The following is a 24,332-nucleotide window of genomic DNA, read 5'->3' on the forward strand; positions in this document are numbered from 1 at the left end:
TCATTCATCTGTAACATTAGCAAAGTATTCAGTGCAGAGAACTGAGTCAGAGTCTGCTGTACTTTCGGGACTTTCATTCTAAATGAACACAAAGGGAACATTTTCAAACAGTGCTTTACAGGCTTATGAAACCCAGATAAGAACAATGGCTACGTGTGATCTCCTTCACATAATTTTTGAGCTCTTCTCCCCATCTTGTCCTACCAGAACGTACACTGTACTAGACGGTGGGGATAAATAATATGCCATGCAGTTGTGCACACTTCCTTTTAATGGGGCTTCAATCTGTGCCTCACCATCTTTGCCTTCATGTGATAACTATCTGAATTTCATTTGAAATTCACCCTAAGATTTTGGAAACTTCATGCAGTATTTAGTATCCAGTTTGCTAGACAAATTGATTTCTTAAAAAACCTTGAAAAGAAATGCAAGGTTTTCATTAAGATTTCTCTTTTATGTTGCTATAAATAAACCTTTATGCATAGAAATATGTTTAATATTTTGAGTATGGGTCTTGCCCCTTTTTTAAGTGTAGAAATACACTGAAGTTTCAGTGAAATCAAAAAGAATTTGGAAAAGAAAGGAAAAATATAACTGCATATTAATATTAACAACAAAATGTCTCTTACCTGCCAAGATTTTTATGCATATTACATTTACTAAGTGTTGCAAATAAAATGTACATGATTAGGATATATGTATCATGAATGTTTATCTTTAAACAGTTTACAGAATGGAGATTCTTCCTCTCTGGAATAGGACTATTCCCCCAGCCTATAGACATAAAAAGAATAACCGCATACCTCAGTCTTCAATCATCTGTTGTTATAACTTTCCAAAATCCCACCAAGGAAGATGTTCTAATCGATATCATACTAACAAGTAAGTTTTTTTAAATATATATTACGTATGTTATTTTGTAATTATTAATGAAACCTGTTTTATCACAGAATCCAAGCATTTTAGAGATAATGGACACTTTAGGAATCCATTAGCTGTTTCAACACCATAATTTTGTAAAAGAGAAAACAAGATGTGAGAGATGAAGTATCTTGGCTGAAATCACAGTTTACAAATGGTGGAGCCAGAATCAGAAATTAGAAGTCTAGGGGCGCCTGGGTGGCTCAATCGGTTAAGCATAGATTTCAGCTCAGGTCATGATCTCACAGCTTATGAGTTCAAGCCCCACATTAGGCTCTGTGCTAACAGCTCAGAGCCTGGAGCCTGCTTCAGATTCTGTGTCTCCCTTTCTCTCTCTGCCCCTCCCCCACTCACGCTCTGTCTCTTTATCCTTCAAAAATAGATAAACATTTAAAAAAATTAAAAAAAAAAACAAATTAGAAATCTCTGTACCAAGTCAATTTCTTCCAATTTTATCTGTAAAACCAAATATGTAAATTAGTAGATTTGTAAGATTTTTATGACCTGACTCAACTATGCCAATGCTTATTCCTTAAAAGTTTTTAGAAATTCTAGTATTCTGATTTTGTTTCATTTCCCACTTTTCTTCCTTTTTAAAAATTTTAATTCCCATATAGTTAACATACAGTGTTCTCTTAGTTTCAGATGCACAAGATAGTGATTCAGTAATTTCATATATCACTCAGTATCATCATCATATAAACATAGGGGTGCAAGTATCCCTTTGAATTAGTGGTTTTGTATATTTTTGGTAAATACCCAGTAGTGCGATTATAGCGGATCATAGGGTAGTTCTATTTTTAACTTTTTGAGGAAACTTCACACTGTGTTCCACAATGGATGCACCCTCTTTTCTTTTTAAATAGCATATTTGGATTAAATTCTGGGTCTAACAAAACTTGGGTTTTTTTTTTCCATGTCATGTTACAAATACATGTTTTTAAGTTAGATCTTGTAGAGTTTCTGATCACTTTTTATTAAAAGACCAAATAATGAGGTTCTGAAATCGAAACCAACTCTTTATGAGTTTTCTGAAGCACATTTTAAATCTAATATTGGACATTACTAATTTTATCTTTTCAAATATTATTACTACATCGACTAACACTACTACTGCTGGCATAATTCATTTTATGTAGCTCAATTGTTAGGCCAAAAGGAATGCATACATGTTAAGGTTTTTGATATAAATAACCAAGTTACTCTCCAGGATGGTTATACTGTTGCAATTCATGCTCCTATGAGGAGTCAATTACAGACATTCCCTCTTTTCCTGAACCTTGTAAACCCTGACTAGTAGCATTCTCCTTAATCTCCATCAATCTGATAGAGGCAGATTGTATTTTATCATGAATGCAAATTACTATTTTTTGATTAATGCTGAAGCTGAACAGCATCGTTTACTTGTTGAAGTTTTTGTCTTTCCTGATCACCTCCTCCTGCTCTTGGTATAAAATAATTAAGTAAAAATTAAGAACATACTGTCATCTAACGTACAATTGTCTTGTGAAGACCTTGGCCGTGATGAGAAGGAGAGACACGTCAGTAATTAGCAAAAGGTGGTTGGTTGTAGGGGCGCCTGGGCGGCTCAGTCAGTTAAGCGTCCGACTTCTGCTCAGGTCATGATCTTGCAGTTTGAGTTCACCCCTGCATCGGGTGCTCTGCTATCAGTGTGGAGCCCACTTTGAATCCTCTCTCTCCCTCTCTGCCCCTCCTGCACATGCTCTCTCTCTCTCTCAAAAATAAATACTTTTTTAAAAAGTTTTCTTTAAAAAAAAAAGTTGATTATAGACTCAAGGAAGTCAGCATTTTAATATGGAAGATATGAACATTTGTATAGGCAGAAAGAAGAAGACAGGATTGAGCAGAAGTTAAAGCTGTAAAAGAGGTAGGGCTTAACTGATGGGTATGGCTCTGGGAGGACCGGGATCAGACTTGAAGGAGAAGGAATATACTTGAACAAGAGGGGCGTTTCTACCTTTGGACAGGTGGAGATAGGGTAAAACAAACGTGGCTGTAGATAAATTGTTAGGGTGCTAGAGGGGCTTTGGAATTAAGTGCGGTTACATTTATATTTTTATCTGACGACCAGTGACAGAGTAGATTTGAAGAGTAGCACAGTGATTTAAAGTAATTGCTGCAGGGAATGGAGGGTGGAGCTGACAAAATTAAAATACAAAAGGCATTTGGCTGGGATTAGAAACTACAAATTTAGCTAGGCACCAAGAAAATACCGTTCTGAAGTTCATACCACTTCTGGGGTTCGGAATTCCTGGTGTGGGAACAACATACAAGGCTGATAAATGGATCTGTCCAAGAAATGGAATTTTCAAGACAATTGCAGGCAAATCACTTCAGAAGGATGTGATTGTTATAAAAACATATTGGATCAAGATTGTTAACATAAAAAAAATCATGTAGGGTGCCTGGGTGGCTCAGTAGGTTAAGTGTCTGACTTCCGGTCATGATCTCACGGTCCGTGAGTTCGAGCCCGGCATCGGGATCTGTTGCTGCCAGCTCAGAGCCTGGAGCCTGCTTCAGATTCTGTCTCCCTCACTCTCTCTGCCCCTCCCCCGCTCAGGTTCTGTCTGTCTGTCTGTCTGTCTCTCTCTCTCTCTCTCAAAAATAAATAAACATAAAAATTTTTTTAATAAATTATGAAGTAATTTGTGGCTTGTTTTTTTTCTTTAATTGGTCTGAAACACTTTTGATATATAATAGGAAAAAACAGTAAGCTTGACAATGAAAGACTTATTAGTCTTTTGTATTTTTTTAAATATGTATTTATTAATTCTGGGAGAGAGAGCAAGATCACTAACTGGAGAGGGAGAGAAAGAGAGGGACAGAATTCCAAGCAGGCTGTGCACTGTCAGTGCAAATCCCGATGCAGGGCTTGAACCTACAAACCATGAGATCACAGCCTGAGCCAAAACCAAAGGTCAGACGGTCAACCAACTGAGCCACCCGGTTTGTATTTTAAAACAGTATTTTTAATAAACTTGCTCTCTCTTGAGTAAATGTTTAGACCCTCAGATACTCCCCCTTCCTTCAACCTGAGGAGACCAGGGACCAAGAATGACACCAACCTCTGGTATCTTTCCTTTTTCACTTTCACCCTTTCCTTTATGAAAATATTTCTCCTTTCCTTTTCTCAGTACTGAAGTCCCTCTCTCTCTCTCTCTCTGTCTCTGTCTCTGTCTCTCCCTGTCTCTGTCTCTGTCTCTCTCTGTCATAACCTCTTCCTTCTTTCTGTTGTGGGTTCTGTTTTTTTTCTAGCTACCATGTTCGTGTCTTATATTCATATTCTTGGCGACTGGGCCTCATAATTTGGCTTGAATTATTGAAGGGACCACAAGAAAACATGACTGACAATAAGGATAAAAATATTTAACATGTATGCCAAATATACTAATTTAAAAGGTACTAAATTAAGACCTTCTAATTTAAATATTTGCAAATATCTTAAAATTATTTCATGAAAGGACTGTGCATTCCCTTGCTATCTTTCAAAAGAAGAGATCATCGTTTCTACAGATGCTACAGAATTCACAGAATCCCCTTACAGAAGTTGGTAGCAAGATTCATAACACCAAGTTGGTGGTTGCTGAGTGAGAGAAGTCTCACAGTATTTCAGATCCAGCGTTCCTGATTTCTCTTTCAATAGAAAGAAAGAAAGAAAGAAAGAAAGAAAGAAAGAAAGAAAGAAAGAAAGAAAGAAAGAAAGAAAGAAAGATAGATAGATAGATATAATAGATATACAAGATATATAGGAAGAGATATCTTTCAGAATGCACTGTTTTTCCAAGAAGGCAATGTTTTTAGAATTGCAAACTCATTCTCAAACTTTTATATTGCCACTTGTCTAATGTCTTTTCTTCTGCTGAGATTTTAGCTATTTCCATTTTAATAACTTATTTCAGAAATACTGCCCTTTGACATTTAAAAATCTTTTATTCTATTTCATTAAATTCTATTTAATTCTTTAATTCTATTGTGTGTTGTGTCTAAGCTTTTTTTTAAAAAAAAAATTAATGTTTATTTATTTTTGAGGGAGAGAGTGCGAGTGGGGAAGGAGCAGACAGAGAGGGAGACACAGAGTCTGAAGCAGGCTCCAGGCTCTGAGCTGCCAGCACAGAGCCTGATGCAGGGCTTGAACCCACAAACTGTGATCATGACTTGATCATGATCATGATCATGACTTGAGCCAAAGTTGGACATTTAACCGACTGAGCCACCCAGGTGCCCTGTCTCTAAGTTTTTTTCATTTGAACATTACACAAGGCAAGGTGTTGAAAAGATTATATTTCAGGGGTCTATTTATATCTTACTTCATGCAACCTTTAAATGGTGGATGGGATAGGGAGGCTAGAGAGGAAATGGCCTAAACGCTAAGAGAATAGTAGAGACATCTCCAAAACAGACCGTTAATGAGTCCCATGAGGAGCAGGATACTACTTCACAAAAGCTTCAAATAACCTAGGGCCCTCGCATTTGTTATACACTCACTTTTGTATCAGGCTTGAGCTCTGTAAATGTGACTATACCCAATCTTTAAAAAAAGACTCTTGGAGACTTCTCAGATATGGAACCTGAGGCTTAGAAATTTCCCAAAACCATGCAGTGAGTAAGTGATTGAACAGTGTCTTGAACTCATCACGTCTAGCTGTCTTCTCCAGGGCCACGTAACTGGCATTCTAAGTTGTCTGCTTACAGATGGTGCTTATAAAGCCCCATACTGATAAGGCTGTAAAGAATTGCACTTGCCTCTCTTTTTGCTTCTTCCCCTTAAGATCTCAGTAAAGAGGCCTCCCTTCATCCAATCAAAGGACCTCAGGAAATACCTCTCACTGCCACTCCTTTCACATTTTCTCAGCTCCTCAGATCTCTCCTTTCTCTTTTTAACTCTGCCATCAGACCCTGCTTCTGCCTCATCAACACATGCTTGGACTTCCTGTGTTGGCCTCCTTGATCAGCCTCGACATGTACCCTTGCTCAGTGACTGGTATCAGTGGACTCAGTTCCCACAATCCACTCTGATCAATAATAATGCCCTCCACTCCAGCCCCTGCTGTCAAGGTTCCACCCTATTTAGCCAGGAATAAAGGTGGAAAAAGGAAAGGTAGCCATGGGTGGGTTTGAGTCAACACATTACAAATTAGGGCCTGATGTACCTATTAGGAATTTAAGGACACATCTCCATTATTTGTATGTGTGTGCCCTTGCTCATATAACCACATTCCAGACCTGCTAATTTGTGCTTGTTAATGGCAGGGGTTATATTCATTCATAGCTTTATTCCTACCTAAATGAGTATTTCAGTGCTGGCATATGTTGGTAGAGCAGGAATTGAATATTCAGTCACTGATTATATACTGATCATCTGTTTTGTGCTGAAAACTGTCATATGCACATTTCAAAACTACTAGATCTGTAATATACATACGCAAAAACATATATACATTGTGATATTCTATTTGTGAAATATCACTTACAGATTATATACCTAAAAGTTACATAAATGAATGACGTAGTAGTCGATGCATATAATATAGCTGTTTTGATTTCTTTTCAACTAAAATAGCTATAGTCTTGAGATTATTTACTCTTTTTGCTAAATTCAAATTTAAATGCAGTGTTAGTGATTTTATTCAAATGTTTAGATATAAGTGGATTCTTTTCCAGACACCAATAGTTTTATTGAAGAGCAAAACAAAATGACAGTAGGGATAAAGGAGTATCTAATAATTTGCTATATAAAAATATACATGATATACATATATATACATATATACACATATATATACATATATATACTCATATATATATAAGTAATGCCCCAGTACGTATTGCTATACAAATAATGCCCCTACGTATATATTGTTTCATGTTTGAGATGTGTATTTAAGGTGTATTTCTGTAAGTAGTATTGATGGGCAAAATGGTGAATAAATGTACAATTTTACCAAGTGTTACAAAAATCCTCTTCATGGGGGTTATATCATGCACTCGCATTTCTTTCCAAGGACAGTGTATTTAAAATTATATATAAATGCTTGTGCCGACAGAAATTTTTATCTTTTATATATGGTAGCACTAAAAGCAAGTACTTGTTATGTAGCTAGTATGTTTTGGGTAATTGGTTTTGTATTTATTGGTTTAAATTACTGTCAATGCATATTCATTTATGCATATGTAAATATTAACTATGGCCAGCCATTTTTAGATAGAGGGCTCAAAGAGGCTCTCATTCATATCTATTGTTTGAGTAGTTTAAATTAAAATTCTAAGAATGTATGAGTTGATTTTATAATATTATAGAGAAAACCATTTATAATGTTGGCTATGTTCTTCAAAAATGGCATTTAAATGTCATCTTAAAATATACTTGGAAAAATAATTATCTGAGAAATTTCCCACTAGAGGGGAATTTTGATTCTCTTTCAATCTCTCCTGCTATTTTTCCTCTTGAATGTGACATTGAAGAATATCTCTTTATATTTTTATTAGGTCGGGAAAAGCCAAGGCATCTCATCCTTGACCATCACTGGGATAAGTTCTTCAGGCAGACTTCTGCTTTCAGTTTTAGTGGCCTGAGTCACACAAAAGGTATGGATTTCTGCTTTATATTCTGTCCTTCTATATGGTTTCGTATTTCAGAGATGATGAAATTATATGTCTGTTGTCTTAATACATATTTAATAATAATTATACAATTAAAAACTTGGATACAAATTTTAGCAAGTTGATAGAAACACATGGATAGTATAACCTTTATATATATTCATTACGTCTTCACCGGCTTTCATTCCATAACATAGAAGTACAATTTGTAAAATATTTTATCTTTGAGATTGTGAATGGTCAAAAGTCATACCACTTAATTAATACGTAAGTGTGTGAGTCAAAGAAGGTTTTGGAAAATTAAAAATAAATAGTATGATAAAGCTATTCATAACCATGAAAAATAATTGCATCTTTACAAAGCTAATAATTCCCTGAAAATTTATTATAGGATGTTTATCTCTTTGTACACTATATTAATCATCCCACTTGCACCTTGAATAGGAAAATATCTAAGGCATAAGAAATAATGAAGTCGCCTAAAAATCTACAGCTTAAAAAATATTAATTTGCTTAAATAATATTTTTAAATTCCATTAAATTAATCATAACAGTTATGATAAAGATGATAAAATATGAATTATCTTAATACCAAAAAACTAACTGAAATCAGCAACTACTACTAGCATCCCAATACAAATAGGTTCCTGACTTTTTTCTGTGTACTGTAGTATTTATGTCAGCATCCTAAATCTCATTATTTTATTTCATTTGATACAGCTCCATCATGTAGGTGTTATTCTTATTGAATTGAGGTGATTACAATTCAGAAAAATTAACTTACACAAAATCAAGACAGTTGCTTAAAGGTGAAGCTGAACCTCCTTCTCTCTGACTTCAAAGTCTTTGTTTTCAATTTCTTTGTAACATTAAAAAAAATGTGAACAGGGGCGCCTGGGTGGCTCAGTCGGTTAAGCGTCCGGCTTCAGCTCAGGTCACGATCTCGCGGTCTGTGAGTTCGAGCCCCGCGTCGGGCTCTGGGCTGATGGCTCAGAGCCTGGAGCCTGTTTCTGATTCTGTGTCTCCCTCTCTCTCTGCCCCTCCCCCGTTCATGCTCTGTCTCTCTCTGTCTCAAAAATAAATAAACATTAAAAAAAAAAATTAAAAAAAAATGTGAACAGTTCACAAAGAGTAGGTAAAGGTGGCCAAAGAATGATTGCAAATATGTTCATAGTCACTAATATTCAAATAGATGTTGATTTAAATGACAGCCGCCTCGCCTGGGTGGCTCAGTCGGTTGAGCGTCCGACTTCAGCTCAGGTCATGATCTCACAGCTCGTGAGTTCGAGCCCCGCGTCGGGCTCTGTGCTGACAGCCCAGAGCCTGGAGCCTGCTTCTGCTTCTGTGTCTCCCTCTCTCTCTGCCCCTAACCCACTCACATTCTGTCTCTGTCTCTCTCAAAAATAAATAAATATTTAAAAAAATTTAAAAATAAATAAATAAATAAATAAATAAATAAATGACAGCCACCTAAGTTTTTGTTTTCCTTTTTGTCTTTATTTTTCATTGAAACCATGGTGAAATTTGAACACATACTGCTTCAAGGAATACAAATCACAACATAGTTTCTGAAAAGCAGTTTGTGTAATACATAAAGAAACTTAGAAATTAGCCCCCTTTTGACCCAGTAGTTCCAATTCTGCTGAGATCATTTAAAGAAAGAATCAAAATATTGTATTGTTTATAATACTGAAAAGTTGAAAATCACCTGAATGCCAAATAACAACTTTATTATATTTGTATTATTTATATGTCTGCGTATATTTTAATTTTACTTACCCATTAATTATATGAGACATTTTTTTTTAATTTCTCCCATTGGTTCTACATTTTCAGTCTTCCCACATAATGAAATCAATCAAAAAATTCACCTACATATTCTTCTTTGTAATGGGGAAAGAGTTACATGTAAATAGACATCTTTTTCTTTTACTCCTTTAATTCATCCAAATTTTGCTTTTTTGCTATATAATTATAATCTAATTTGATTCCCCTCATCTAATTAGCAAGTTTCCCATCTTCTCATTCAATAATAATAATCATTCTGTAGCTATTTACTTTTGCAGGCTGTATTCAGACAAAATCTATTCTGTTACATAGATCTGTATTTTAGGTCTTATTCCAGTGCTATACATTTTAAATCCTATAGTTTTACATTTTATTATTCTATTTCTTTCTTTTCCTGATCTTTTAAATGATTTATTTCCTTTTATCACCTGTTTATCCTTATGGAAAAAACTTAGAATAATTTTTTTTGTCAAGTTTCAAAGAAATCTCAGTAAACATTTGATTGCCATTACATTAAACCTGTAGACAAATTTGGGGAGAACTACATCTTTTCAATAATCTCCTTATCCAAGACCATTTATTTCCTCATTTTCTAGCATAATGTTTATAAGTGTTAATAAAGTTCACTTTTGTGTATGACAAAAAACATAAAGCTTCCAGTGGCAGTACTTTTGTTTAAATAATCCAAATAATGGGTAAAAGGGGCCAAAAGGTAAAGTAAATAAATGCATAAATAAAAATAAAGTCCCAGGGAATTGCCTACTCTAAATGTAGAGTTGGGTATGGAAATTATTGTTTCTTTTACCAAAGTCAAGAATCTTATTTCATTAGTTTACAAACTTTATATCTCTCTGTATTAATTTTGCACTGCTCATATATTTAAATGACTTTCCTTGCTAGTTTTTTTTTGAGTTCCTGTTGTTTATTCTTCAGCAAGTGATTTTTAACATATTTTCAAATTTATTTTTTTATTTTTTTGTATATGAAACTTATTGTCAAATTGGTTTCCATACAACACCCAGTGCTCATTCCAAATGGCGCCCTCCTCAGTGGCGTCACCCACTTTCCCTTCCCTCCCACCCCCCATCAACCCTCATTTCTCAGTTTTTAAGTCTCTTATGTTTTGGCTCCCTCCCTCTCTAACCTCTTCCTTTTTCTTCCCCTCCCCCATGGTCTTCTGTTAAGTTTCTCAGGATCCACATAAGAGTGAAAACATATGGTATCTGTCTTTCTCTGTATGACTTATTTCACCTAGCATAACACTCCAGTTCCATCCACGTTGCATATTTTCAAATTTAAATAATAAGTAATCCAGTTAGTAATTATATATAATGTAATTTATGTCAACACAGAGCCTAACATTGTGTATTCCAATTTTAAATTTTCTACTTTGCAAAAAAGAGATTCTGAAAGTACTTTGTTAATTATAATTTATATTGTTTTTATTGTCTTCACATGGTTTTCGAATTTAATCCGGTTTTCTCCTGGATTCCTTATTGATTTCCCTAGTGTCTTCTGTGGCTTGTTTTTTTTTTTTTTTTTTTCAATAAACTATGCACATCCTGCCAGTGCAGTGGGTTGACAGTTCAAGTTGCACTCCCTGCTGCTCTATATAATAAGATCTCCAAAGGGGTTTATTTTCTCTAGAAACTTTCTCTAGAAACTTTTTGTTTGCTCTGGTGTTCTTATGTGGCATTAGTGTTAGGAGTGTTTCTCATGATTTGGGGAACTTAAACATTAAGGGTACCACAGAAACGGGAGCTCTGTTTCTTACCCTGCTATTGGCATTTTTAGGGATTTAGGGATTCATCGGCCATTCTGTAAAAATTACCGTAGGGATAATCTCATATACCGTGTAAAGCATTTATAACCTTAAAACTAAGTCTTTCCACCTCTACATGGAACATTTCCTTGGTGAATATTTGAGAACTATAAAGATCTTTTTTTTTTAAGTTTATTTATTTTTGAGGGAGACAGAGACCACATGAGCAGGGGAGGGGCAGAGAGAGAGAGGGAGAGAGAGAATCCCAAGCAGGCTCTGTGCTGTCAGTACAGAGCCCTGTGTGGGGCTCAAACTCACCAAACCATGAGATCATGACCTGAGCTGAAACCAAGAGTTGGATGCTTCACGAACTGAGCCACCCAGATGCCCCAAAGATTATCTTATTCTTGACCAATGTTCACCTAAATGTATAGAGTGAAATACTAATTTCAAGAGATAAAATAGGTGTGATATGAAAAAAAAAAAGCCTAAAGAAAAACTAAGTTCTATGCTTAAATTTGGGAAATACCAGCTTAAAAAAGTTCCCTTTATGGCAGTGTTTCCTAGGGCTTTTTTTTTTCTAATGCTGTTTATATTTCCATATAGAGGAAACAACACGCTTTTGGAATCTCTATCTGGCTGAGAAACATGTTTGTAAATATTGCTCTCAGATGAACTGATTCTGCAGAGAGGTTCTAAATGTGAACGCTCCAGTTTGCCATATACTGTGTCAGTACATTCAATTCAATTCAGTGAAGTGTTCAACATTAAAGGGAGACCACTGACAGCTGCTAAGACTAGTGTATGTGTCTCATTGTGAGTGCTGCTGTTTCATTTTGTGGTTAGTTCTTCTATGCATCATCCCAGTCTCAACCTGACTTCAGGAACATTTTGACAAATGTTTGACAATCAGCAAAAGGACATAGATAAAAATAATTTCTGCAAACATTCTCATATTAACTTCTTTCTAGAATTTTAGTTCCCTTGTATTCATAAAATCCTTTAATACGGGCACCTGGGTAACTCAGTCTGTTAAGTATCTGACTCTGTATTTCAGATCTGGTCCTGATCTCACGGTTCATGAGATGAAGCCCCACATAGGGCTCCATGCTGAGTGTGGAGTCTGCTTGGGATTCTCTCTCCCTTTCTCTGTGCCCCTCCCCTGCTCATGAATGCATGCACACACACTCTCTCTCTCAAAATAAATAAACAAACATTAAAAAAATAAAATCTTTTAATAAAATTGAATCTCTGTATATTAAGATATTGACCAAGACTATAATTGTAGCCAGTGGCACTGTTTTTTTTACATTGGAAAAAGACATTCACATCCATTTTATTCCTCTAAGGAAACTTTTTTTTTTTTTTCTGGAATTTTTCTTCCTTAGAATGAGTTCCATGCTATGGCATAGATAGCTCAGTACTTCATTTTGTTTTTAATAATTTCAGTGTCCTTTCTGTTATCATCCTCTAAAAATTAGTGACAGGAATTAGACCAGAGTGGGGAGGGGGCCATGGGGGGTTGGGGGAGTGGAGAAGGAGTCTTCTGTCAGTGAAGAATGTTAACCTGCCAGGTTTTCACTTTGAAGTTCATTCTTGTCTACACATCTAATTAGGTTGAATAACCAAGAGTGAGATAAGAGTATAGGTGAATTGTGATCTCAGAAGATATGCTGCTGCAAAGCTGATACATTTATAAGACTTGAAGTGTTCTTTTTCTCTTTCACTTAGGAAGTAATCAAATGTCACTGAAGCAAAGTCAAGATTAAGCCCTTGAGAAAGAAATATCTTAGCTGTAACATTTTCCTGGGCCCTCTGACTGTGACATTTAAAAAAACAGGGCTGGGTTGTGTGTGTTGGGGGATTACTCTTATTCTATATCACGCTATAGCTCTAGAGAATAAGGTACTACTTTACAAATATATGTGTATATAAAATTAGACCTAGGACTCTAGGAAGAGATCCAAGATACACGGACTGGCATTAGACTTGTAGTCCGAGAATCTGTTGTATTCTGGTTTTGACTGTAACCTGAAAAAGTTGTATTAGCTTAAGCTAGTTTCTGTATTCTCTAGAACCTATTCTGGACATCATAAAAAATGAAAATCAGTTTTACCAAATAGGATATTTTTTTTTTTTTTTTTTTTTTTTTCAACGTTTATTTATTTTTGGGACAGAGAGAGACAGAGCATGAACGGGAGAGGGGCAGAGAGAGGGAGACACAGAATCTGAAACAGGCTCCAGGCTCTGAGCCATCAGCCCAGAGCCCGACGCGGGGCTCGAACTCACAGACCGCGAGATCGCGACCTGGCTGAAGTCAGACGCTTAACCGACTGCGCCACCCAGGCGCCCCCCAAATAGGATATTTTTTGAAGAACACATACAATGGTGTACATGAAGATATTTGTAACCACTAAAATTAGGTACAAGTATTGGTTATTAGTATTATTTGTATAGGAGAAAATAGGTAAACACAAAGATGGATTCCTGGTTTTCTTCAGCTTTATAAGAAATAAGAAAAATAAACAAATAAATAAGACTAGCGTAATGCTGGTACATGCCAGGAAATATATTTCTGAAAATGAATAAAGAAATAGTTTTTTTCTTCTGAAATCCATTTGTTTTCTAGGTGAAATAGTTGTTAACAAATGATTTTAATTTTCATCAATTACTCATTAATGAAAGAGTTTTGTTACCCTAGGTGAATACTAGTTTTCTAGAAAAGAATTTCTTATGTAACAGTAGTTATCTATTTCCCTATTTATATCTATATTTTTTAAATTATTGAACTTTGTTCTTCTTTTTGATACCCCTAATCCTTTATGTATTCCACTCTTATTCAACATTTTCATTAAATAATATCACCAAGGGCACCTGGATGGCTCAGTCAGTTAAGTGTCCAACTTCAGCTCAAGTCATGATCTCGGGTTCTTGAGTTCGAGCCTCGCGTTGAGCTCTGTGCTGACAGCTCAGAGGCTGGAGCCTGCTTCGGATTCTGTGTCTCCCTCTCTCTCTGCCCCTCCCTGGCTCATGCTCTGCCCCCCCCCCCCAAAGATCAATAAACATTAAAAAAAACTCACCAAATTTCAGTTATTTATATACCACTTTCACAAATTCTGACATACCATTGTATCACCTACATAATAATTTACTTAATAATATTTTAATGGAAAACAGAGTCACTTGCCATGACCAATAGCAATGTACTCTTTGCAAGGAACTATTTCAAACACTCTACAGGGAAGTCTGAGTGACTCAGTCAGTTAAGCGTCTGACTTCAGCTTAGGTAATGATTCTCACAGTTTGAGCCCTGCATCAGGCTCTCTTCCGTCAGTGTGGAGCCCGCTTCAGATCCTCTGCCCCCTCTCTCTCTCCCCTCCGCCGCTTGCACTCATGCCCTTTCTCTCTTAACCTCAAGAATAAATAAACATTAAAAAAAAAAACCCTTTGCAAATATTAATGGATTTAGTCCTCACAATAACCCTTTGAGATAGATTGTATTGATACCACTATGTTAGATATGTATACTGAGACATGTAGAAGTTATGTCCAAGATCACACCCACAATATATACTGGAGCCCAGGTTTGAATATAGGGCTGGGGCTCTACCCAACTGCACAATACTGTTATAAATAGAAGACAGCTTTAAAATGTCTATTGGTAAATAATGCAATAAAAATTTTAAATATCTGCCCAAGTTTCACTCAGAATTATCTGAAGGATAATTGTTGCAAAACACTTTTCCTGGGAAGGAGAATCTGAGAAGGAGGTTAGGATTCAGGAAGTTTATTAGGGAATGCTCTCAGGATCAATGCCACTAGGGAAGAAGAGAATGAAGCAAGACTGAACAGAGGGAGAAGGTAGGGACAAAGGTGTCAGCTCACACATGGCAAGCACCGAAAGGCTGGCTCTTCACAGTTGCCCCAGGTGGAGATGATAAGGCTGAGATTTTATACCTCCATCTCCTTGACCACCCCACCTGTCCCCTGCCCCAGCCCACTGCCTCCATTAATCTATCATTAAATGCAATCGACCCCAGGAAAGCAGTTCCACCTGGGTCAGTATGTATGTGAGTCTATTGTTAGACTTTCTATTTGGTTCCAGTTGTCTACTCATCTATCTTTGTGCCAGTACCGTACTACCTTAACTACCGTAACTAAATGGCAAGTCTTGATATGTGGTAACATAAGCTCTTCCAATTTTTCCTGTTTTTCAAGAGTTTTGTTTTTACTCTAAATCCTTTGTGCTTTTATCAGACTTTTAGAATCAGCTAGGTAATTTCCAAACACACACAGATACGCAGATACATACACACATACATACCCCTGCTAGATTTTGTATTTGAATTGTATTGAAATTGTGCACTGATTTGGGGGTAACTGACATCTTAGAAATATTGATAGAAATATTGAGTGATTGAGTCTTTTAAATCTAGTCATTTGGCTTTTTCCTCCATGTATTTATCCAAAGGGCTGTCTATTTCTTCAAGATTTATTTATTTATTTATGAAATTTATTGTCAAATTGGTTTCCATACAACACCCAGTGCTCATCCCAACAGGTGCCTTCCTCAATACCCATCACCCACCCTCCCCTCCCTCCCACCCCCATAAACCTTCAGTTTGTTCTCAGTTTTTAGGAGTCTCTTATGGTTTGGCTCTCTCCCTCTCTTTTTTTTTTCCTTCTCCTCCCCCATGGTCTTCTGTTAAGTTTCTCAGGATCCACATAAGAGTGAAAACATATGGTATCTGTCTTTCTCTGTATGGCTTATTTCACTTAGCATCACACTCTCCGGTTCCATCCATGTTGCTACAAAAGGCCATATTTCATTCTTTCTCATTGCCACGTAGTATTCCATTGTGTATATAAACGACAATTTCTTTTTTTTTTTTCAATTTATGAAACTTATTGTCAAGTTGGTTTCCATACAACACCCAGTGCTCATCCCAAAAGGTGCCCTCCTCAATACCCATCACCCACCCTCCCCTCCCTCCCACCCCCCATCAACCCTCAGTTTGTTCTCAGTTTTGAAGAGTCTCTTATGCTTTGGTTCTCTCCCACTCTAACCTCTTTTTTTTTTCCTTCCCCTCCCCCATGGGTTTCTGTTAAGTTTCTCAGGATCCACATAAGAGTGAAAACATATGGTATCTGTCTTACTCTGTATGACTTATTTCACTTAGCATAACACTCTTCAGTTCCATCCACGTTGCTACAAAAGGCCATATTTCATTCTTTCTCATTGCCACGTAGTACTCCATTGTGTATATAAACCACAATTTCTTTATCCATTCGTCAGTTGATGGACATTTAGGCTCTTTCCATAATTTAGCTATTGTTGAGAGTGCTGCTATAAACATTGAGGTACAAGTGCCCCTATGCATCAGTACTCCTGTATCCCTTGGGTAAATTCCTAGCAGTGCTATTGCTGGGTCATAGGGTAGGTCTATTTTTAATTTTTGGAGGAACCTCCACACTGTTTTCCAGAGTGGCTGCCCCAGTTTGCATTCCCACCTCTTCAAGATTTATTTAGGGCCATTTTGTCTGTGCTGATTTGATATGTCAGCATTATCATAGACTACACTGCCATGTGTATTTGGTTTCTTTCTGAGTTATCACTACAGTTCCACTGATCTGTCTTTGAGAGCTGAAACTACACTATTTTAATTAGAGAGGCTTATAATGTCTTTTAATATGTGTTGAAGATAGCTCTCTGACATTACTTTTCCTTTTCAGAGTTTTACTGGCTATTCTTTCTTGTTTATGTATCCATATGACCTTTATAATAAACTCAATTACCTCCAGAGAAAACCTGAAAGAATATTTATTGGAATTTTTTAAAATTTATCATTTAAATTTTAACTTTATACCTGTAAGAAAAATGACATTTCTGTGATACTGAATCTTTGGTTCAATGTCCATTTTATGTATTTCCACTAGTTCGTCAACTTTTTGTTTTCAGAAATGTTTAACCTGTATTTTTTTATGTATTTTCAAATATATTTTTTATATATTTTGCATGTTTCTAATGGACAAATCGTGCTCAAAATAATTATATATTAATTATATTATATATTATGTTAGTATATAAATTATATTAATTATAATATAACCATTATAGTAATAATTATATTACTGATAGATAATATATCTCATTTTTTGTGATATTAGAGGAACAGTAAATACAGTTTTTTGTCAAATAATGTAAGCTACTTTTGTGATTATTTATACTTAGTATTTTATTACCAATTTTAAATGCAACAACTATTTTCTCTTATTGCTTCCTAGAATACATAAAGGCTTTACTGAAAACAATAAGAGTATTCTTTGCTCAAGAATAGAAAATCTTTAATCATTTTCATGAGAAAGATTAATATAATTAAAGATATTATATAATGACTATTATATCACTTTAGTACTCTTGGTATTCTCTGATGCAGTAGTAAAAAGATTAGCATACTCTTCAAAACATTCTACACAATGTTAATAATCTCTGTAAGGGCTAATTAAATTTTATCTTTACTTTAAAGAAAAGATTTAGAGCCCCACTTTAGTTTGTTGTCATCAGAGTAATCACAACATTAGGAAAGCCTCTTTCTGGTTACACAAATATTCCTGGCCAATAAATGCATATAGACGATCCCTTTACCCATATTGCTCTATTCTACTTAAATTTCTTTTTTTTTCTTTAAAACATCAGCAGGCCTTTTTTTATCACATAATTTTCTACATATAAATAAAACAAACCAGATATAATTTTAGTGTCATTTTCATGTAATTTAAAATTTTTTCAGTATTCTATTTTAGCTTTATTTAAATATGGATATATGGGGAGACAGATAAATATTAGTTAACATCCCTTTGTTCTTTGACAATTAATGCCTCTGTTGTCAACATGAAGCCATTCAGGCTTTTTGTAAGTTATATTTGCATAACTTTTGCTCATTTTAAATGATACTAGGTGAGTTTTTCTTATTAATTTTTTTTTTAATTTGAGAGAGAGAGAGAGAGACAGGGAGAGAGAGCGTGAGCAGGGGAGAAGGGCAGAGAGAGAGAAAAAGAGAATTCAAAGCAGCCTCCCCCCTCAGAACCAAGCCTGAGGCAGGGCTCGATCTCATGACCCTGGGATCATGACCTGAGCCGATATTAAGAGTGGGATGCTCAACTGACTGAGCCTCCAAGGTGCCCCAATATTAGGTTGTTTTTACCTCTGTCATTAATTTGTAAAACTTTTTAATATTATCCATTAAAATTCATTTTTGGTGTCTCCATGAGAGATATTTCTTTTTTTTCTTTTAAAGTTTATCTATTTATTTATTTAATACTCTCTATACCCAAGTGGGATTCAAACTCACAACCCTGAGATCAAGAGTCATGTGCTCTTGAGGTGCCTCAGTGGCTCAGTCAATTGAGCGTCTGCCTTCACCTCAGGTCATGATCTCACGGTTTGTGGGTTCAAGCCCTGCGTTGGGCTCTATGCTGATAGCTTGGAGCCTGGAGCCTGCTTTGGAGTCTGTGTCTCCCTCTCTCTCTGCCCTTCCCCCACTTGTGCTGTCTGTCAAAGATGAATAAATGTTAAAAAAATAAAAAATAAAAAATAAAAAAAGAGTCACGTGCTCTTCAGTCTGAGCCAACCAGGCACCCCTCCCTGAAAGATATTTTTTCTAATATTTGTTTATTGTGTTTAATTATAGTTTTTTCCCATATTTTTTTCTGCTATTTTATGGTTAAATTATCCTGTCTTTATATCCTCTGGGTCACCTGTCTTGGTTAGAAAGATTTTATTCTCAGGGTGCCTGGGTGGCTCAGTGGATTAAGCATCTGACTTCAGCTCAGATCATGATCTCACAGTTCGTGGGTTCGAGTCCTGTGTCAGGCCCTGTGCTGACAACTCAGAGCCTGGAGCCTGTTTTGGATTCTGTGTCTCCCTCTCTCTCTGCCCATCCCCCAATTGCGCTCTGTCTTTCTCTCTCAAAAATAAATAAAATTTAAAAAATTAAAAAAACATTTATGATAACAACAAATCCCTGCAATTCCTAGGCAAAAATCTAACAAAATATGTACAGTACCTATATACCAAATAGTAGAAAGCACTGATGAAATAAATCCAATAAACCTTGGTAAATAGAGTTGCATCATGCTCATTGACTAAAAACCTAATTTTGTTAAAATGTCAGTGCTCTCCAATTTGATATATAGATCCAGTGCCTTTCCAATCTATTTTTCATGAGACTATTTTTGTAGATATTGATAAGCTGATTCTAAAATATATATGAAAAGACAAAAGAATTAGAATTTCCAAAAAGATGAGGAAGAATGAAATTGGAAGATTTACATTGAAGATTTTAAGATGTACAGGCATACCTTGGAGACATTGCAGATTTGGATCCAGATCCCTGCAATAAAGCAAATATGGCAGTAAATGAGTCAAATGAATTTTTTGGTTTCCTAGTGCATATAGAAGTTACAGTTACACTATAGTGTAGTCTCCTAAGTTACAATAACATTATGTCGGAAAAGCAGTGTGCATAGCTTAATTAAAAATTAATTTATTACTATAGACTCTTTTTTTAAATGTTTACTTTTGAGAGAGAGGCACGCACTAGGTGTTGTATGTAAGTGATGAATCACTAGATTCTACTCCTGAAACTAATATTACACTATATGTTAACTAACTGGAATTTAAATAAAATCTTGAAAAGACAAAAAAAGATTTATTACTAAAAAATGTTAGCCATCATTGGAACCTTCAGTGAGTCATAATCACTGATCAAAGATCACTTTAACAGATGTAAAAATACTGAAAAGGTTTAAAATGTGTGATTACCAAAATGTGACACAAAATAAGCAAATGTTGGTGGAAAAATGGCACTGATAGACTTGCCTGATGCAGGGTTGCCCAAACCTTCAACTTGTTAAAAAAAAAGAAAGAAAGAAAGAAAGAAAGAAAGAAAGAAAGAAAGAAAGAAAGAAAAAAGAAAACAGGGCATTATCTGAGAAGCACAATAAAGTGAAGCACAATAAAACGAGGTATGCCTGTACCTAAAAATCTACATTATTTTATATTGACTAAACAGACATCTAGACAATTTGTACTGACTAAAGATGGACATAAAGATCAAATGAACAGGAAAGAAAACCCAGGTTTAGACCCATACACATATAGTTAACTGAATGTTTGGGGTCTGAAGAAATACTAAACACCTGATTGATACAAGCATGGTCCACTGATAGGTGATCAGATTAGATGGTGAAAGTTCAAAGAGAAGGAATATTTGCATCGTCTCAAAGTATTTCCACTAGATGTGTATTAAATACTAAAATACTAACTTACATTGGAGAACTTGGCAGATACCATCTTAACGAAATAAAGATTAACATGACCAATAATGAAATATATCAATATCATATACCCCCTGATAATCGGACACAGAGAAGAAGAAATAATCTCTCTGGTATTATTCCCCCCAAAATATACCCTCAATCTTATGAGAAAACATCAGAAATTCAAACTGAGGGGCATTCTATAAAATAACAGTGCACTTTTTTTTTAATGTTTATTTATTCTGAAAAAGAGAAAGAGAAAGAAAGAGAGAGGGCATAAGCAGGGGGAAGGGGAGAGAGGAGAGAGAGAATCCCACACTGACAGTGTGGAGCTCAATCCCATGAACAGAACCGTGAGATCATGACCTGATCCGAAATCAAGAGTCGTACGCTTAACTGACCAAGCCACCGAAGTGCCCCACCAGTACACTTTAAAAGTATTAAGATCATAAAAGACAAGGAATGGCTGAGTCACAGATTGGAGGATACTCAAGGGACATGCCATCTAAATGCAATGCAGAATAGGGGCGCCTGGGTGGCGCAGTCGGTTAAGCGTCCGACTTCAGCCAGGTCACGATCTCGCGGTCCGTGAGTTCGAGCCCCGCGTCGGGCTCTGGGCTGATGGCTCAGAGCCTGGAGCCTGTTTCCGATTCTGTGTCTCCCTCTCTCTCTGCCCCTCCCCCATTCATGCTCTGTCTCTCTCTGTCCCAAAAATAAATAAAAAACGTTGAAAAATAAATAAATAAATAAATGCAATGCAGAATCTTGGCTTGGGTCCTGTGATATAAAATAACATTAGTGGAATACCCAATGATATCTGGATAAAGTATATAGTTAGTTAATCGTGTTGTACCAATGTTACTTTCTTAGTTTTGATAATTCTATATTTTCACATAAAAGATTATTTTTAAAGTCAGTTAGAAAATATTATCTCCGGGGGCGCCTGGGTGGCGCAGTTGGTTAAGCGTCCGACTTCAGCCAGGTCACGATCTCGCGGTCCGTGAGTTCGAGCCCCGCGTCGGGCTCTGGGCTGATGGCTCAGAGCCTGGAGCCTGTTTCCGATTCTGTGTCTCCCTCTCTCTCTGCCCATCCCCCGTTCATGCTCTGTCTCTCTCTGTCCCAAAAATAAATAAACGTTGAAAAAAAAATTAAAAAAAAAAAAGAAAATATTATCTCTGGAATTATTCCAAACACTAACTATCTTTTTATTTTATTACTCAAAATCTATAGCATGTTTTATAATTTCTGTAAGACTATGTGAGTCTAAAAAAAAATAAAATAAAAAAACGATGTGAGTCTTTCTTTGTGTCAGGTAAATTTGGGATGGTAATGTGATGATAAATTGAGTTTTGGTTGCTAATTTACAAAAAATAGAACAAGGGGTGCCTGGTTGGCTCAATCAGTTAAGCACCCAACTTCAGCTCAGGTTATGACCTCACAGTTCATGGGTTTTGAGCCCCACGTTGGGCTCTGTGCTGACAGTTCAGAGCCTGGAACCTGCTTTGGATTCTGTGTCTCCCTCTCTGTCTGTCCCTCCCCCGCTCATGCTCTGCCTCTCAAAAATAAATAAACATTAAAAAAAAAAAAGTAGAACAAGGAGGATTCCAATGCTACCTGGTTAGTTTATGTTAATTCCTAAAAAATTATTGCTATGTCATCAAAACCAGGTAGAATGCTTATAATGAAAACAAACACGAATAGTAATAATAGCATGGATTGATTATGAGCAAACTCTAACACTTTAACCTAGTTTTACAGATCTTCCTTGACTTAGGATGGGGTTATATCCCAATAGAGCCATTGTAAGTTGAAAATAACATTAAGTTGAAACTGCACTTAACACCTCTAGCCTACCAAACATCAAAGCGTAGCCTAGTCGACATTAAACCTTTAAACCAGAACATTTCCCTTAGCCTGCAGTTGGGCAAAATCATGTAAGACAAAAGGTATGGAATATCTCAAGTAATTTGTTGAATACCAATGTGAAAGTGACAAACATAAAGTGTACCACTTGTTCACCCTCGTGATTAGGTGGTTGACTGGGAGCTGTGGCTCACTGCCACTCAATACCCAGCATCATGAAAGTGTCGTACACTAGTCCAGGAAAATATAAAAATTCAAAATTCAAAGTACAATTTCTACTGAATGTGTACTGCTTTTGCACTTACAAGGGACGGTCTCTATTTTGCTAAACTCTCAAATCTTAGGAAATATGTAATACTTAGGTTCTTCATTTTCTACAAGGCATTAGATTCCATTATGAGATCCTTGTGATACAAGTAAATGCATTCCAGTATATTGAACATTTGTATCCAAAACTCCTGATAAATGGACATTTACTCTGTCATGATAGTCACTCCCTTATGCTTTCAGCTCCCGTGTTTGTCTTCCTTCTTCTGTTCACTAGGCAAACCCACAACCATGGTGAATTTAGTCAATGATTGCTGCATTAATACTGTATAACAAACAACCTCATAATCTCAATGTTTTCTAACCATAAACACTCATTTTTCTTGCTCGTGAATCTGCTGATTACTTTAGATTTTCTATCAGTTTCAGGGCTGCTCTATATGTTTACTCATTGTGGGATGAATTCTCATTGTACCTAGAACATTGTCTCATTGTGGCTGGAAGAAGCACATGAGGAGAAGTTCTAGGGTCCCAACTTGTATGCTGTCACCTACCCTGACATTCCATTGGTCAAATCAAGTCACACTTAGTATCATTGGAGATAGGAAATATATTCTGTCTGCCTTAACATTGGAAATATTGAAGTCTAATCACAATCAAACCCTGGCCATGAGCATACAATGATAATAAAGGGGAAGAGTGAAGTATCAGGAAAAGTGGTCCAGTCTCCTACAGTAGCCACCGACCAACTCTGTCTTTTCTTTACTCGCACGCACACAGGTAACTGAATATGGGTGGGAGACAAAGAAAAAGAAACAAAACAAAACAAACCTCTGAGTTTATTTTCATTATTAGGGCCGAATGATTTGTGTTCCTGTCATAAGCCGGCATAATATTGACACCTTGATCTGATGGCCCCTGCAGCCACCAACCCACTTCTCTCTTTTTCTTTAAAGAAAAATTCCTAGGAAAAGTTTTCTGTCCTTACTGTCTCTGCTTCCTTTTTTTTTTTTTTTAAGTTTATTTATTATTTGGAGAGACAGCATACGTGCACATGGGGGACAGGCAGAGAGGCAGAAAGACAGAATCCCAAGCAGGCTCTGCACTGTCAGCGCAGAGCCCAGTGCAGGGCTAGAACTCACAAACCATGAGATCATGACCTGGGCCGAAATCAAGAGTCATATGTTTAACTGACTTCGCTACCTAGGCTCCCATCTCTGCTTCTTTATCTCTATTATCAATTCTCTTATTCACTTCAGTGAGAACCTAATCTTAACAACTCAACTAAAATTGCTTTTGTCAAGGAAATCATGACCTTCATGTCCCAGAATCTACAGGTCAATGTTATGTTCTTATCTTACCTTATCTGTCAGTAGCATTTGATATAGTTGACTCTTCTCTCCTTGAAATGTTGTATTAACTTGACGTTTGGTTTTCCTCCTCCATCATTGTTTAGCCCTTGTGAGTCATCTTTTCTGTCTTTTATCTGCTATGAGAACTCTAGGTGTTAGCTTGATTTAAGGCTCAGTCTTATCTCTTTCCCAGTTATACTATCTTCCTGGCCATTTTTATAGGCTTGTGGATCCTATCTATTCATTGTAAACTCCTAACTTATATCTCCAACTCCAGAATTTCTCTTGAGTTTCAACTACTTATTTTTTTCTTCACATGGATATCTAGTAGGTATCTCTTACTAAATAGTACTCTTGATATACCTGTCCCCTCACAAGCTAATTTCTTACTCAAAGATTTCTCCATCTCAGTTAATGGCATCATTATTTATCTAGTT

The 24,332-nt window shown here is 36.1% G+C and overlaps 1 protein-coding gene across 1 annotated transcript in view; it reads left to right on the plus strand.

Annotated features, from left to right (window-relative positions):
* CFAP47 (cilia and flagella associated protein 47) overlaps nt 1–24,332 on the plus strand; it is a 587,956-nt gene that overhangs the window by 479,709 nt on the left and 83,915 nt on the right. Inside the window, exons 63-64 of the mRNA XM_043569968.1 lie at nt 726–882; nt 7,429–7,527. Of these exons, the coding sequence (XP_043425903.1) occupies nt 726–882; nt 7,429–7,527 (256 nt within the window). The remainder of the gene's footprint in view (nt 1–725; nt 883–7,428; nt 7,528–24,332) is intronic.

Source organism: Prionailurus bengalensis, chromosome X (assembly GCF_016509475.1).
Source record: "Prionailurus bengalensis isolate Pbe53 chromosome X, Fcat_Pben_1.1_paternal_pri, whole genome shotgun sequence".
Lineage (NCBI taxonomy): Eukaryota > Metazoa > Chordata > Mammalia > Carnivora > Felidae > Prionailurus > Prionailurus bengalensis.